Source organism: Ochotona princeps, chromosome 7, assembly GCF_030435755.1.
Source record: "Ochotona princeps isolate mOchPri1 chromosome 7, mOchPri1.hap1, whole genome shotgun sequence".
Taxonomy (NCBI): domain Eukaryota; kingdom Metazoa; phylum Chordata; class Mammalia; order Lagomorpha; family Ochotonidae; genus Ochotona; species Ochotona princeps.
This window is the reverse complement of record NC_080838.1, coordinates 8,582,658-8,596,491: the sequence shown is the minus strand read 5'-3', so window position 1 is coordinate 8,596,491 and position 13,834 is coordinate 8,582,658. Positions and strand designations below refer to the sequence as shown.

Here is a 13,834-nt window from a genome sequence, read left to right as displayed (position 1 = left end):
TTTTTTTTCAATCTGGGGACACAAGTAGTGCTTTGAGGGATCAACTAAAGCCTTTAACAAAACTCAACCAAAAGAGCTAAAGAGAATGTCACACACAGAGAGAAAATAATCTGGATAATGTGTCTGTTCAGAAAATCCTTGGGCCGGTAAATTATCTCATATGGGCACCATTTCAAGTCCCAGCTGCTCTGTTTGTGATCCAGCTCCCTGCTAATGTGCCCGGGAAAGCAGTGGAAGATGGCACACGTGCTCAGGCCCCTCATTCGTGTGGGAGACCCAGAAGAGGTTGTAGGCCCCTGGCTTCAGCCTGGTCCAGCCCCATCCATTGTGACCATCTGAGCAGTGAAGCAACAGACAAAAGGTCTCTGTCTTTCCCTCTTTCCTGTAACTCTTTCAAGTAATAATTTTAAAAATCTTTAAAACAATTCTTAGGTTTTGTTGATTTTTTTTTAAAGAGAATTTGAAATTTTCGCATTAGAGAAAGAGAGGCAGAACTCATAGCTGTTCACTCCTCAGTGGCTTGCACAAAGCTGGGCATCAGACACTCAGGTCTTTCAAATGGGCGTTAGGAACCCGACTACCTTACCTGTCACTTGCTTCCTTTCAAGGATGGGGAATGGGCCTTGGACTTGAACTCTCCAGGTACGATGATATGGGGTGTGGCTGCCCCAGTCAGCTGCTTAACCACTGGACTAAATGCCAAACCTGCCCTTTCTAGCTTGTAAACCTTTTGTAGTCCCCCAAAATAAAAGATTTAGAACAAACATGTTAGAAAGCACTCAAGTTTAGCTCTTATCTGAGTGTGATGGCAGGACCTAAAAAGTTTGGAAGAGGAAAGACAGGATGTAGTGTAATGGTATTGGAGTATTCTTACAGCCTGTGAGGCAGCCATAGTGAGGGGTGGCATCCCCTTGTGGCACTGGCCAGGTTCCTGTTTAGCCTCCCTTAAGCTCGGAAGGAATATACAAATAAATGACAAATAGAGAACACTTCCCCAAGACTGTCGTGAGCTTGGAGGGCTATGTGGGATCACAGGTTTTATGGGGAACATGTGGGCATGTGATTGACACCAGTTAAATCCCTGACAGTGAGTTTTATTCGGAAACTCTGCTTGAGCAGGGAGTGGGAGGAGATGAGTCTCTCCTGGAGCCTTCCAGCTGCAAGAGCTGATCTTTCTTCTCTGTTCCCTTCTCCAGCATGGTTCTCAGGCAGCCTTTGCGCTTAGCGAGGTAGCTGACTACAGTGACTGCTAACAGGACTTAGTTTGGTAAGATTTATCTTAAGAATTCCAGCGGCGGGAGAGACAGAGAAAAATCCTCCCTCCATTGGCTCACTGCTCTAAATGGCCATGCTGGACCAGACCGAAGCCGAGTGGGTTACTTCATTTGGAGACATGCATGGCAGGTACCCAAGAACCTAGCCCAAATTCTGCTGTTCTCTAGTGACTTGGCCGGGGCACTGTGAGGGAGGGAGAGAAGAATGCATAGTTCAGTCTCAACTCACAGCAAGCTTACCAGGTTATCACTCACAATAATCTCCACCTGTTGTGGATCTCCTTTAATTGTTTTGAAAGACTCTGCATCCCCCGCTCCCCACAGCGAGCAGTTGCAGATACACATGGAAATTAAACAGAAGGCACAGATTGCCCTGGACCCCTGACTCCTGAACACCCACGGTCTCTTCTGCCATCAGCATCTCCCACAGTGTGGTTCACTCTGGGGAGACCGAGAAGCTGCACTGATGCTCTGTTACCATCCATGGACATCAACACTCAGCTCTTGGTGCTGCATGGCTTTGGGCAAGTTTCAAGTGCACATTGGCCCTCATCCCCCAAGATGGTATGTGAATAATTTCCCTAATGCAAAAAAAAATCTCTGCACTCCACCTTTTAAAGAAATGAATAATAATAGTTAAAATTTAAATGAGTTGGAAATAACACAGGCTTTTATATAATCTGAAATGCTTTATAAAGCTGTACAGATACTTTTTGTGGGACTTGTATTCTGAATACCCCCAAAATTTGTTAGGAAAAATGTGATAACCAACCCTTGAATTGAGTGGTTTAGAAAAATCAAAGTTTAGAAATTGAAAAATCACTGAAACAACTTTCAATCCTTGCCAGTTGTTTTAAAATATTTCCCATGTGCCTCCACTCAAAAACTGGAACTCAAATTTCTTTAGCCAAAGACTTATTTGTCTGTTTGGCTTTGTGTCTTACTAATGTGTGTTTCAGTCATAATTATCGGATTGCTCCCTTAAGATTATAAAAAAGGAGGAGGGGGGAGAAGGGTCAGGTGCCATCATTTTGGTATAGTGCGTAAAGCCGCTGCTTGCAACACCAACATCCTGTGAGTGCTGATTGATGTCCCAGCTGCTCTATGTGCAATCCAGCTCCCTGCTAATGCACCTGTGGAAGCAGCAGAAGATGGCCTATGTCCCTGAGTCCCTGCCACCCATGTGGGAGATCCGGAAGAAGCTCCTGGCTCCAGTCAGGCCCAACACTGGTGGATGTAGCCATGTGGGGAGTGAGCCAGAGGAAGATAGAGCTGTCCCCTTCTCTTCCTTTCTCTCTCTCTCTGTAACTCTGCCTTTCAAATAAATAAAACAGTCTTTTAAAAACATGTTAATTTTGCTTTTCTTCCCACAAAAATACTGGTTTTTATTTGAATAAAAGTTTTGAGAATTGATGCAAGCAATAAAAGGGGCAATAAATACATTTTCCAGGGCTAGTGTGATAGTATAGTGGTTAAGAAACTCACCTTGAATGTGCTGGGATCCCATATGGGCGCTGGTTCTAATCCCGGCAGCCCTGCTACCCATCCAGCTCCCTGCTTGTGGCCTAGGAAAGCAGTCAAGGATGACCCAAAGCCTTGGGACCCTGCACCATGTGGGAGACCCGGAAGAAGCTCCTGGCTCTAGACTGGCTCAGCTCTGGCTGTTGCGGCCGCTTGGGGAGTGAACCATCGAATTGAAGATCTTCCTCTTTGTCTCTCCTCCTCTCTGTATATCTGACTTTCTAATAAATAAAAATAAATAAAGTGGAATGTTAAATAAATAAATAAAATCGTTTTCCAGGATAGAAACAGCGTTGCAGTACCTTTGTGCAGTGGTGATTGCAGGAGCGGATTCAGTCGATAAAGAGTGGACGTGAGTCCGGTGACAGGGCTGACCAGTTAGTTTTATGATGCAGAGGCTCCAGATGGACCTTTGCCTCTATAAACAGCAGTGACCATTCTCTTCCTAGCACAGGATCTAAAATGAGCTTTCAGCCAAGGAAGTATATGAAGGGCAAATCAAGGACCACTAGCATCTTCTAACAAACGAAAACTGAACTGTGAAGAAATGAGGGATTAGGAATAATTTGTCTAAAGGGAAACTTAAAGGTTACCATCAGTGGCCCCTGGAAAAATATGAAGCTATTACAAGAAAACCCACCAGTTGTATTTCCTTTCTGCTAAGAATATGCTTAGGAAGGTGTTTGGATTGTGGTGAATTGAATTGGGAGAGGCATAAGAGCTTCTTGGTGGCTTGGCTTGCTATGCAACTGGGTAGTGGCTATTACGGAACAGCCAGAGTAAACCATTATGAGGAGCAGCCACTCGTTTCTTGACCTCAAGTCATTCCTTGATCTTTGCTACCAAGCAGTGTACATGGAGCAGTTCTTGTTCACATCTCAAATTCCATAATGTTTTACGTATGTGTTTCTATCACTGGTAACAGCTATTACTGAAAATCTAGTTTCACGGCTTGTCTGGTTTTTTACATTATGGTTTGTGGTTTTTGGTTTTTTTTGGTTTTTTGTTTTTTTTTTTTTTTTTTTTTTTTTTTTTTGCTGATTTGCCATCTGCTTGGAGCTGTAAGTGAAGCGAGGCTTCGTCGAAACGGTCCTGTGCATGCACTCAGTTCTTATGCAGTCTGTGGAGTTTGTGTTGTGCCAACTTCTGTCTCCTTTGTTTTCTGATCAGTGAATGGGACTCCCAGCAGCCAACTCTCCACTCCAAAATCCACAAAATCCTCCAGCTCTTCTCCGACCAGCCCAGGAAGTTTCAGGGGATTAAAGGTAGGAAACATGTTCATGTGATTTTGTTATGTTAAGGTACAAAGTGCATCAGTTGGCTTTTGTTTAAGAGCTTGAGTACAATAACAAGTTGAAAGGAAAGAGTTTAGAATTTGGAGCCAGGCTCTCAATCTCAATATGGTTTTGTGGTTAGAGTGACATAATGTGATAAAGGGTAATAAATGTTAGCTTTCCCGTGATCTTAATGATTTATTTTGGCAAAGCCTTGGAGGACACTGGGATTCTCTAAAAATCAGATAAAGTCTGAAACAGAATGAAGTACTAGTAGAATATTTGCATTCATAAGTAATAACACGGGAAAAATCTGATCTTTTGGTGATGAACTTAGGATTTTAGATGTTGACTATGATCTAACAATATCAACAAGAATAATATTTAATAGGAAGTTAACTAGTAGTTTGAGGTAGAACCAAGTTTGTCAAATTTGGACAAGTTTTATTTGATGTAATGGTTCCCAGTAATTTACTGTTTTTTTAAAGGATTTAGTTATTTTTATTGTAAAGTCAGATATATATAGAAAGAGAGGAGGAGAGACAGAAAGGAAGATCTTCCATCCGATGATTCACTCCCCAAGTGACCACAATGGCCGGAGCTGAGCCAATCCGAAGCCAGGATCCAGGAGCTCTTCCAGGTCTCCCACACAGGTGCAGAGTCCCACGGCCGTGGGCCGTCCTCAACTGCTCTCCCAGGACACAACAGGGAGCTGGATGGGAAGCAGTGCTGCTGGGATTAGAACCGGCACCTATATGGGATCCCAGCACGTTCAAGATGAGGACTTTAGCTGTTAGGCCACCACACTGGACCCAATTTACTCTTCCAAGAGAAAATTTGCCTAGTAAAATAGTAATAAGAAAGTTCCCTTTGTGGAAACAACCAAACTGGCCATAAGGGAATCTACACTAAAAATACTGAAGTAACTGTCACATAATGCAAAATAATTAATAAAAATATATATATATAAAAAATAAAAAATTAAAAAAAATACTGAAGTATACCTAATGCCATATATAAGAGTGCAAGAATTAAAGGGTATGGTATGTTGGTTGACCTTGTATTTGCCATTATTAGGAATGCATTCACCAAAGCTGGTTTCCTACATATTTTAAATACAGTCTGGGAGGTGTTCTTAAAGAATGTTAGAGTGGTGTTCATTGACAGACTAAGCTCTGAGAGCCTCAGCAGCCTTGCCTGAACAAGGAATGAGGACCTGCCACGCCTGGCCTCCTGATGCCTCTAAAGCAGCACCTGAAGTCTGGTTCCTTCTGCTCCTTAGACAGTTCTGGTGGGATGATGGGCCTCCTAGGGCTGTGTTGTCTGTACTTCCAAGTGAACATGTGGGAAACTCATTTAAATGCCTGAGAACAAAAATTTGTGTGTGCGTGCGTGTGTGTGTGTGAGGGTTCATATATACACACTTATGGTAGAAATAGAGATCTTCCACATTGATTCACTTCTCATTCGCCTGAAACCACCAGGGCTAGGCCAGGCTGAATTTGGAAGCCAAGAACTCGGTCCGTCTCTCCCATGTGCTTGAGCAATCACTTGCTGCCTCCCAAGGTGTGCATTAAAAGGGACCTGGGATGGGAAGTGGATCTGGGACTCAAGCTGGGACATTCTGATATGGGATATTTGAATAACAGCTGTGGTGAGCATTCACCCCATATAGTCCATTTTTGTGTCTGCTTGCTTGTGTAACTTCACAGAACGTAGACTGTGGCCAGTAGTAAGACACATAGCTCTCATCTGCCACAAAATACCAGAAGTTCTTAATTTTTTTTAAGATTTGTTTTATTATTTTTATTGAAAAGTCAGCTATACAGAGAAGAGGAGAGACAGAGAGTCAGAATCTTCTGTCCATTGATTCACTCCCCCAAGTGGCTCCAATGGCTGGAGCTACACCAATCCAAAACCATAAGCCCAGAGCCTCTTCCAGGTCCACATGGGTGCAGGTCCCAAGGCTTTGGGCTGTCCTCGACTGCTTTCCCAGACCACAAGTAGGGAGCTGGATGGGAAGCAGGGCTGCCGGGATTAGAACCCGTGTCTGTATGGGATCCTGGTGCATGTAAGACAAGGACTTCAGCAGCTAGGCTACTGTGGCTGGTAGTCTTTTTTATTATTATTAAAGATTTATTTTATTAAGAAGTTCTTTATATTTAACAAAACAACCTGGAATTTTTCCTGCATTTTAAAAATATTTATTTGACAGTCAGAGCTACGGAGATGGGTAGACTGACTAGGGGTGGGGAATAAGTATCTTTTATCTGATGATTCTCTCCCCAAATAGCCATGTCAGCTAGATTCAGGCTAACTGTGTCTGGGTCTCCCATGTGTATGGTAGGGGCTGGAGTGCTTGACTGAGCCACCTTGCTGTGCCTTCTCAGTTGCACTAGCTGGTTCACCAGTAGAACAGATGGCACTCTGGTATAGGATGCCAGCCTTCCAAATGGGACCTTAAGGTGCTGTACCACACTAGCCCTTGGCGTGTTTTTCCATACATTTGCTTAGGTCTCTCTATGATTAACAGGATTTCCATGGAATTCTTAGTTGTCACACATTACCTCCCCACCACCACCAGAAAAAAAATTGAATAAATGAAAAATCACTATATAAGCTATTTCAGATTTTCTTTTCTAACTCATTTTCCCTATAGTAGGTTGGAACTGTTGTGTTATTAATAAGTGCATATAGCTTTCCAGCATTATAGAAGTTATTTGAATTACTTATTTTCTGGTTGTCTCACCATGAGTTAAAGCAAAAGCAGATGACTGACTTCTAGTGCTGGTCTCTGTTGATCCTTGCCAGTCCCATCATAAGCTGTCCAGTAAGCTATTTGAGAAACTCATTCGTGTTTGTCTCCAGGCAGCCTATATGGTCATCAGGTGGGCACCTTTGTGCCTGCTTGTGCTAGGGCCTGCCTGGTAACATTTCTCTTTCTTGTTACCTGGTAGTAACCTGAGCTCTCTCTTCTTTTAGTCCGTTGTTATCGCCAAGCACCAGCTTACTCATTTCTCCAAGAGACACCTGGCCAGTTGGTGCCGCTTGTTAGCATTTGAGGCTTTAGTTTCTGGCTTGGACAGCTTCTTGTTTCAAGAACATACATATTAATGCTGTGTGTACACACCTGCTCCTTTACACCCGTACATGCACTCACCCAAGAGCACCCACACTGGTGGAGTGAAAATTCGTTGAATTTGAAAAACTTGACCATGATGTTATTTATATTAGGTGACATTGTTCATCTACTTTTTGACTTAATTTCTTTATGATCATAGCATACTTTTTGACTTAATTACTTCATGATGTACTTTATGATTAATACTGAGAGCTAAAGACGAGGCATTTTCAGGTAAAAGGAGGTACTGATGTGTGAGCAAGCGTGAGGATGAAAGGCTAAGTCAGATTGAAGAGTAGTGGGCTCTCCGTGATGGCCCTCCCTCTCCACCGCCGTGGGCTCTGTGTGCTGCTGCCGGAAGCAGCCTCTAGGTTTTCTTCCTCTCATCTGTTCAGTGAGGATCCTTACCCTCTAAAATGTCAAGGTATTATGTTTTGCAAAACCAAAGTCAGAGAAGGTGGGGATTCTTTTCTCTCCCTTTGGAGCTGGGCCAGAATCAAAAGAGTACCTCACTGATGCTGTTCTCTGGCCATAGTGCCGAATGTCCCTTGCACAAGTCGGGCTTTGTGGACATCCCACTCACTGTCATCCCCAGCAGTCTGTGGTATTCATTGCTGCTGGGATGAACACCTGCTTTTCCAACAGCACCACTTGCTCAAGTTATGATGCTGTAGTACATGTCCTGTGGATGTCAGCGTCTGTCCTCCTTCACATGAGTTTTCTGTTCAGTGACATGAAAAATGGAGGATTACAGATAATGACCATGTGTTAATGCTGTTCTCCCCATCTGTCTTCCTTTAAAATAGCTTGTTATAATCAATTAAGAGAGACTCTCTGATGGTGGAGAACTGCCTTCTGTGAATAGGAACTATTTATCCTCTTTGGATACTTTAAATGGCTGTAGGGACACACCATCTTTCTGCAAAGACTCACAATGACAGAAACGAGCAAGTCAAGCCAGAGTAGGGTTGAAGGCCTTGATGCCATATCTATGCCTGGATCTAATTTGGGGCATAGATTATTTTTTTTCCTTGTCTTTATTTGCCAGGAAGTAAGCAAGGTTAAATCAAAGGCAAGCAGAATTTGATGTCTGACACCATTTCCCCTGCTTTGTGCCCATGTCTGGGAATTTATTTATTTCTTGTTAGGGATGCCGAAGGCACTGAAGCTGGGAATCATGTACATGAAGTTTAATCTCTGATCACAGATGATGGGCACTTATGTGGGCACATTTAAAAGATCAGAGAAATACAGAGGCAGCCTTCCTCTCTACAGATCACACTTAGCTTTCTTCGGGATCTCCTCCTGGGGGAAGACAGCTCTGCCCCATGACACTCAAAGGTCGTGTTCTTTTAGGGTCTATACCGAAGCCTGTAGAGGAGGCAAGGTTTCATTCAGATCAGGTAATGTTTGCAGAATGGAAGTAGAAAACCCAGGGCGCTGACTAAATAGTAGATTCTTGGAAAACTGAAAGACTTTCGGGTAACTGATAGGTTGTATCTCAGTTAATATAAATTTTTGGTTTGTCAAATTATTATTTAAAAATTACTCCTGACTTTTGTTCTAGATAGTAAGATCAACTGTATTCAGGACTGGGGGCATCACGATGGAACAGGGAGTGCCACCGTGAGGGATCTCATAGTAGAGATTGGATATCAAAGTCAGATAACAAAGATACAGTCCTGTGTGGTTTAGCAAGTACTCTCACAGGAGTCTCCAAGGACAGGGAGGTAAACCCAAGACAGGCCTCCTTAGGTTGAGAAATCAGACGCCTGACCAGAGCTTTGCAAGTTGTACGAAAACCATAGAGAGGATGTGGCAACTCAAAGTTGTCTTGGCCCTTGAGGTTCAGGACTGTGAAGTGTCTTGCTCAGTGTCCTCCTGGCTGGGATGCTGACCACTTCAGGGTCTGTCTTCTGATCTGCCCCGCCCCCATGACGTGGTGGGCCTGCTCTGCTGGCTGCAGCACAGGCATGTCAGCAGGTAGCTGTGGCATTGTTGCAGAAAAGCCCTGTTGTTCATGATGTAGGAAGACCGCTACAAGGAGTGGTTGGCCTCTGAGTTCCTGGGTTTAGGTTGGCACAGATGCTGTATATCAGAGAGGATTGAAAGCCTGGGCAAGGAGCAAGGTGGAGGCATTCAAGGTTGGGAAGAGAGGGAAAATCCTGGCCCTGTGGAGAGGCTGGAGGTGGAAAGGATGAGCAGATGCCCATTGGCAGCTCTTCCTGGGAACCCTGGGGAAGAGCTTGCTGACAGGTACTGAACACAAAAACTGGAAGTCAGGCTGCGCTCTGTGCCCGGCAGTTTTACCAAGCACATAAACTTGAATATAATGACAGACATCCATGTTTGGCTGGGGCTGTTGGTTTTCTTTGTAAGCCTGCAGTAGAGCTGAGTGTTACCAGGATTGGCATAGGTTGGCCAAGCAACGTGTGAGTTATGCAGATAAGAGAAATGTCCCCGTGATCAGAGTATAGTAGCTGGGATTTGAATGTACAGCCTGTGGCCATAACTGTGCCCTGTCCCCAAGGACACAGTGCAAGAGCAAGCCAGGCTACTGAATGAATTGTTAAAGGTTGGGGCCTCCAAGCCAGTCCTTATTGGGTGTTCCCCAGGGTTTGGGTCCCTTAGTATCAGAGCTTAGCTTTGTTAGCATTTAGGGATGTAGCTCTTCTGAAGGGCAGGGCTGCTTTCAGTATGCTTACCTAGCAATGTGGCCTTTGGACAGCTCAAACTTTAGTCTCTTCCCCTACAGTGGCATCCAACTGCCCAGCTGCCTTCCATGGTCATAAGTATAAGAGGCCAGGTCATGCCATGCTATACTAGACTTGTGGGACAAGGATGCACAGCCCCTTGGAATTGTTTTTCTTATGTTGTCCTTTGTTAAGGTTTTCTGTGAATGCTCCAACTTGTTCTAGCAAAGGCAATGGACAAGCAAGAGGAGAATTTGGGGGTTGGCATAGGCCAAGATGAAGAGGGAACTGATATCCTCTGCTCTGTAGATACTCAGCCCTGGAGAAGAATGAAGCAGGAGCTTTTCCCAGGTTTCCCACGCAGGTGCAGGGTCCCAAGTGCTTGGGCAACACTGCTTTCTGAGACCTCAAGCAAGGAGCTGGATCAGAAACAGAACAGCTAAGATTCATACTGGCACCCGTATGAGATACTGACTCTGCAGGTGGAGGATTAAGATGCAGTGCCGCCAAATTGGTCCCTTACCTCATCAGCTTTGTTGCTGTGTTGTTCTCCAGAGTCATCTTTCCTTGCCCATTCTTTCTTCTTGACAAATGCAAAGATCCTGCCCTTGCTAGACTAGACTCTTCTCTCACCGCCCATTTTGCTGATTCTCAATTTTCCCCTTGACCTTGTCCTACAACCTGTTTCCCCTGGCTCAGCTCCTCGGATTCCCTCCGATCCAGCTGGTAACTTCTCCTGCAGGAATATTAGCTGTGCTTCAATCCCAGCATTTTCTTGGGGACAGATGGGTAATAAAGAGCACTAAATGTGTCATCAGCTGCCAGATGGATGGAGAAAGCAGCTCCCTGCGCTTTAATTCATCCTGCACGTCCCAACTGAAGACTTCTAAGGCAATAGCAACTCGAGGCTCCTGAGTCCCAGGCACATGTATGGACACCCCAGGCCGTCCCGCTCCTCAGGCTGTGATGTTGCAGCGTTGCCCCCGGGCTGTCTGCCAGGAGAGTTGTAGCTGAGTGAGAGGAGAAGGGAGAATACATTTGGAACATTAGCCAACATCTTGAGATTATAAACTGTCTGATGTGCTGATCTTTCATCTGTGGTGTCTCCTGGGTTGCTGGTGGTGAAAGATTTTCCAGATTTGGGAAGTGTGATGAAAGCACTGGCCGTATCTCATCCTGACGGGCAGAGCTAAAATGGAGCCCTCTGACCTTCTGAGCTCGAAAACGTCTTTTCGAAGCTGTGAAATGTAGATCCACAGTAGCTGCTGACCTTGGATGTTTCTGCTTTTCCCAAGAGCTTCATCTTTTCGTTTATACTTAATACTGGCTAATAATCCCCAGTGTTAAGAGACCGCTCTGCTGCTCGTTCATTACCCCAGGAACACTGACGAGTGACTTCATCTTGGACTGCATTTGATTTGGTTGGACAGAAACAGAGGGAAAGACTTGGCAGTTTTAAACGCTGCAATGCCCTAACAAAGTAAATCATCGTGTGGAATCTGAATCCACAGACAGTGCTTTACACGGTGCAATTGTTCGGTGAATCTGGTGTATTTGGGGGCACGTGATTCATTTGGGCAATGCTTCTCTTTGTGTGGGTTTGCCAAGCAAAACAATGTGTATGTTGGGTCAGTTGAAGTTACATATGTGTTCATAGTAATATCCCTGCTTTCTTAGATCATTGGAAATTCTTCATAGTGTAATAGAGGTGATCAGATGGCATTAAGACTTAGAGGTTGTTGTAGTGGCTGATTCTGGCAGCCTCTGTAATTGCAACTGAAGAGACAGACAACTCCCTCCCCCCAACACACACACACACACACACACACACACACACACACCCCATTGGGCTTTGGTAAAACTCCACAAAGAAAGCAAGCAGGCGTTGTCAGTAGGTGTACATGGTCACACTGTCTCTTGCACACCATCCTTAGTTGAAAGGAGTGTTTGGAGGAGTGTGATAAGGGTCAGTATTGGTTTTAGCCGAGCAGGCCATGTGATCAATGGAGATGGTGGTGACAGAAACAGAAGGTCACCACTCAGCAGGTTTTAAACAGCTCAGTTAAGCTGCTGTGCTGGTTGATACCTTGAACTCTGTTCACACACAGGCAGTGGGTTCTGTTTGCCACAGGTCTCCGGCCCCACAGCTCAAGGTATGGCTACCAGTAAGAGGGATTCACATGTTACCAGCCCCCTGGTGCCATCTCTGACTGTTTTTGCATATTATTTTTCATTCTGAAGTATTGCAGAGTATTTCAAATGATCAGAAATAGAATATTAAACTTATAAAGCTTTCTATTCTTCGGTGCTGAAGTAGGCTTCAGCATTGCCAGCAGTTTATATCAGCTTTCCTTCTTGCTATGAAATTCATAGTGTTCATGTTTAAAAAAACTTGCAAAGTAATAGTGGGACAAATCTACTTATATATATATCATCCAGAATACTTGAAGTTTTAAAAATCTAGAAAAAAATCTTATGTATACTTCAGAAATAATTTTTAAAATTTCATATTTATGTTTACATATATTCAATGGCTGATGATCAAGTTAGGGTAATTAATATTTTCATCTCAGACATTTAGCAAATTTTATTAATGCACACAGTTGTATGTATTTATGATGGTATGGTACAATAATTTTAATAGAAGTCATTTTGTAAAGAAAATTTTGTCTTAAACTGGATTAAAAGACTGGCTTTATCATGTGATGAAATTACAGGGATAATACTGTACTTATGTAGTCTGAAAACATTTTTAATAATTGGAAAGTCACATAATCAGAAAGATCTTCTGTCCACTGGTTCACTCCCCAAGTGACTTCAGTGCTTAGCTGAGTACTTAACTGAGTACTTAACTGAGTACTTAACTGAGCTGATCTAAAGTTAGGAGCCAGGGGGTTTTTCCAGGTTTCCCACACAGGTGCAGGGTCCCAAGACTTTGAGCTGTTCTCTACTGCTTTTCCATGCCATAGGCAGGGAGCTGGAGTGGCGCAGCTGGGACACAGACTGGCACCAGTATGGGATCCCAGCAGATGCAAGGTGAGCTTTTAGCTACTAGGCTACCCTTCAGGGTCCTCTTGCTGTGTGTTTTGAATTGGGTGACAGACATCCTTCCATTCCAAGACTTGTATAACTTCTCTTGTGATCATACAGGACACAACAGTGTTAGAAGAGGCTAAAAGCGCTTGGATGCTGGAATCTCACTTGAGTTTAGTTTGAGTTTCCTTCCCAAAACACACACACTTGCCACGGTATGGTGCTTAGAAAAGTCATACAACCACCCTGTGTTTTGGTTTCTTCGTAGATCATTGACAATGATAACACAGAATTCATTCAATGTAAAGCATTCATCAGGACTTGACACAGAGTAGGCATTCAAGAAGCTGTATGGGTGTCATTTTTGCTTTTCTTAAAAAGAAAAGGTTGTTCTTGACTATAGATGACTCAATAACTGAGTGACAGAGCAGAACTTAATTATAGTAGCTGAATAATTAATTACCATTGCTGCCATAAACATCCTGCACAGATGTTCTCAATGTTGGTTACACATTGGGTCATCTGTGGAGCTTGAAAAACACTGATACCTGGACTGTCTCCAGAGGCCCTTTCATTCATTTGAGGTGTGTCCTGGCAATCAACTTTTTCAGAGTGTCCTAAGAGATCCTCATGTTAGCCAAGGATAGAGAACTGTTACTTTATGGCAATGACTGTGCACTAAAGGTTATTCTGTCCTCAAGGTTAACAGTGCAGAATTAAGTTGAAGAAAATGCTTTCCTTCTAAGGTTATTGTAGACCTGCAGTTTCCCACTAGCCAAATTCTGGTCACAGCTTCTTCCTCTAAATACATTTTTTTGGAATACAGTCCAACCTATTTGTTTATCATTGCCCTCTGTTGGCTTTCCTGCTACAATGAACAGAGTTAACGCCATTAGGTCCACAAAGCTTAAACTGTTA

General features: G+C 43.7%; 1 protein-coding gene across 3 annotated transcripts in view; it reads left to right on the top strand.

Annotated features, from left to right (window-relative positions):
* DCLK2 (doublecortin like kinase 2) overlaps positions 1-13,834 on the top strand; it is a 168,149-nt gene that overhangs the window by 117,196 nt on the left and 37,119 nt on the right. For all 3 annotated transcript variants that reach the window (XR_009245822.1, XM_058666781.1, XM_058666782.1), the window contains one exon: positions 3,966-4,060. Coding sequence is in view for 2 of the 3 variants with exons in the window: in XM_058666781.1 (XP_058522764.1) it covers positions 3,966-4,060 (95 nt within the window). In the remaining variant the exon portion in view is untranslated. The remainder of the gene's footprint in view (positions 1-3,965; positions 4,061-13,834) is intronic.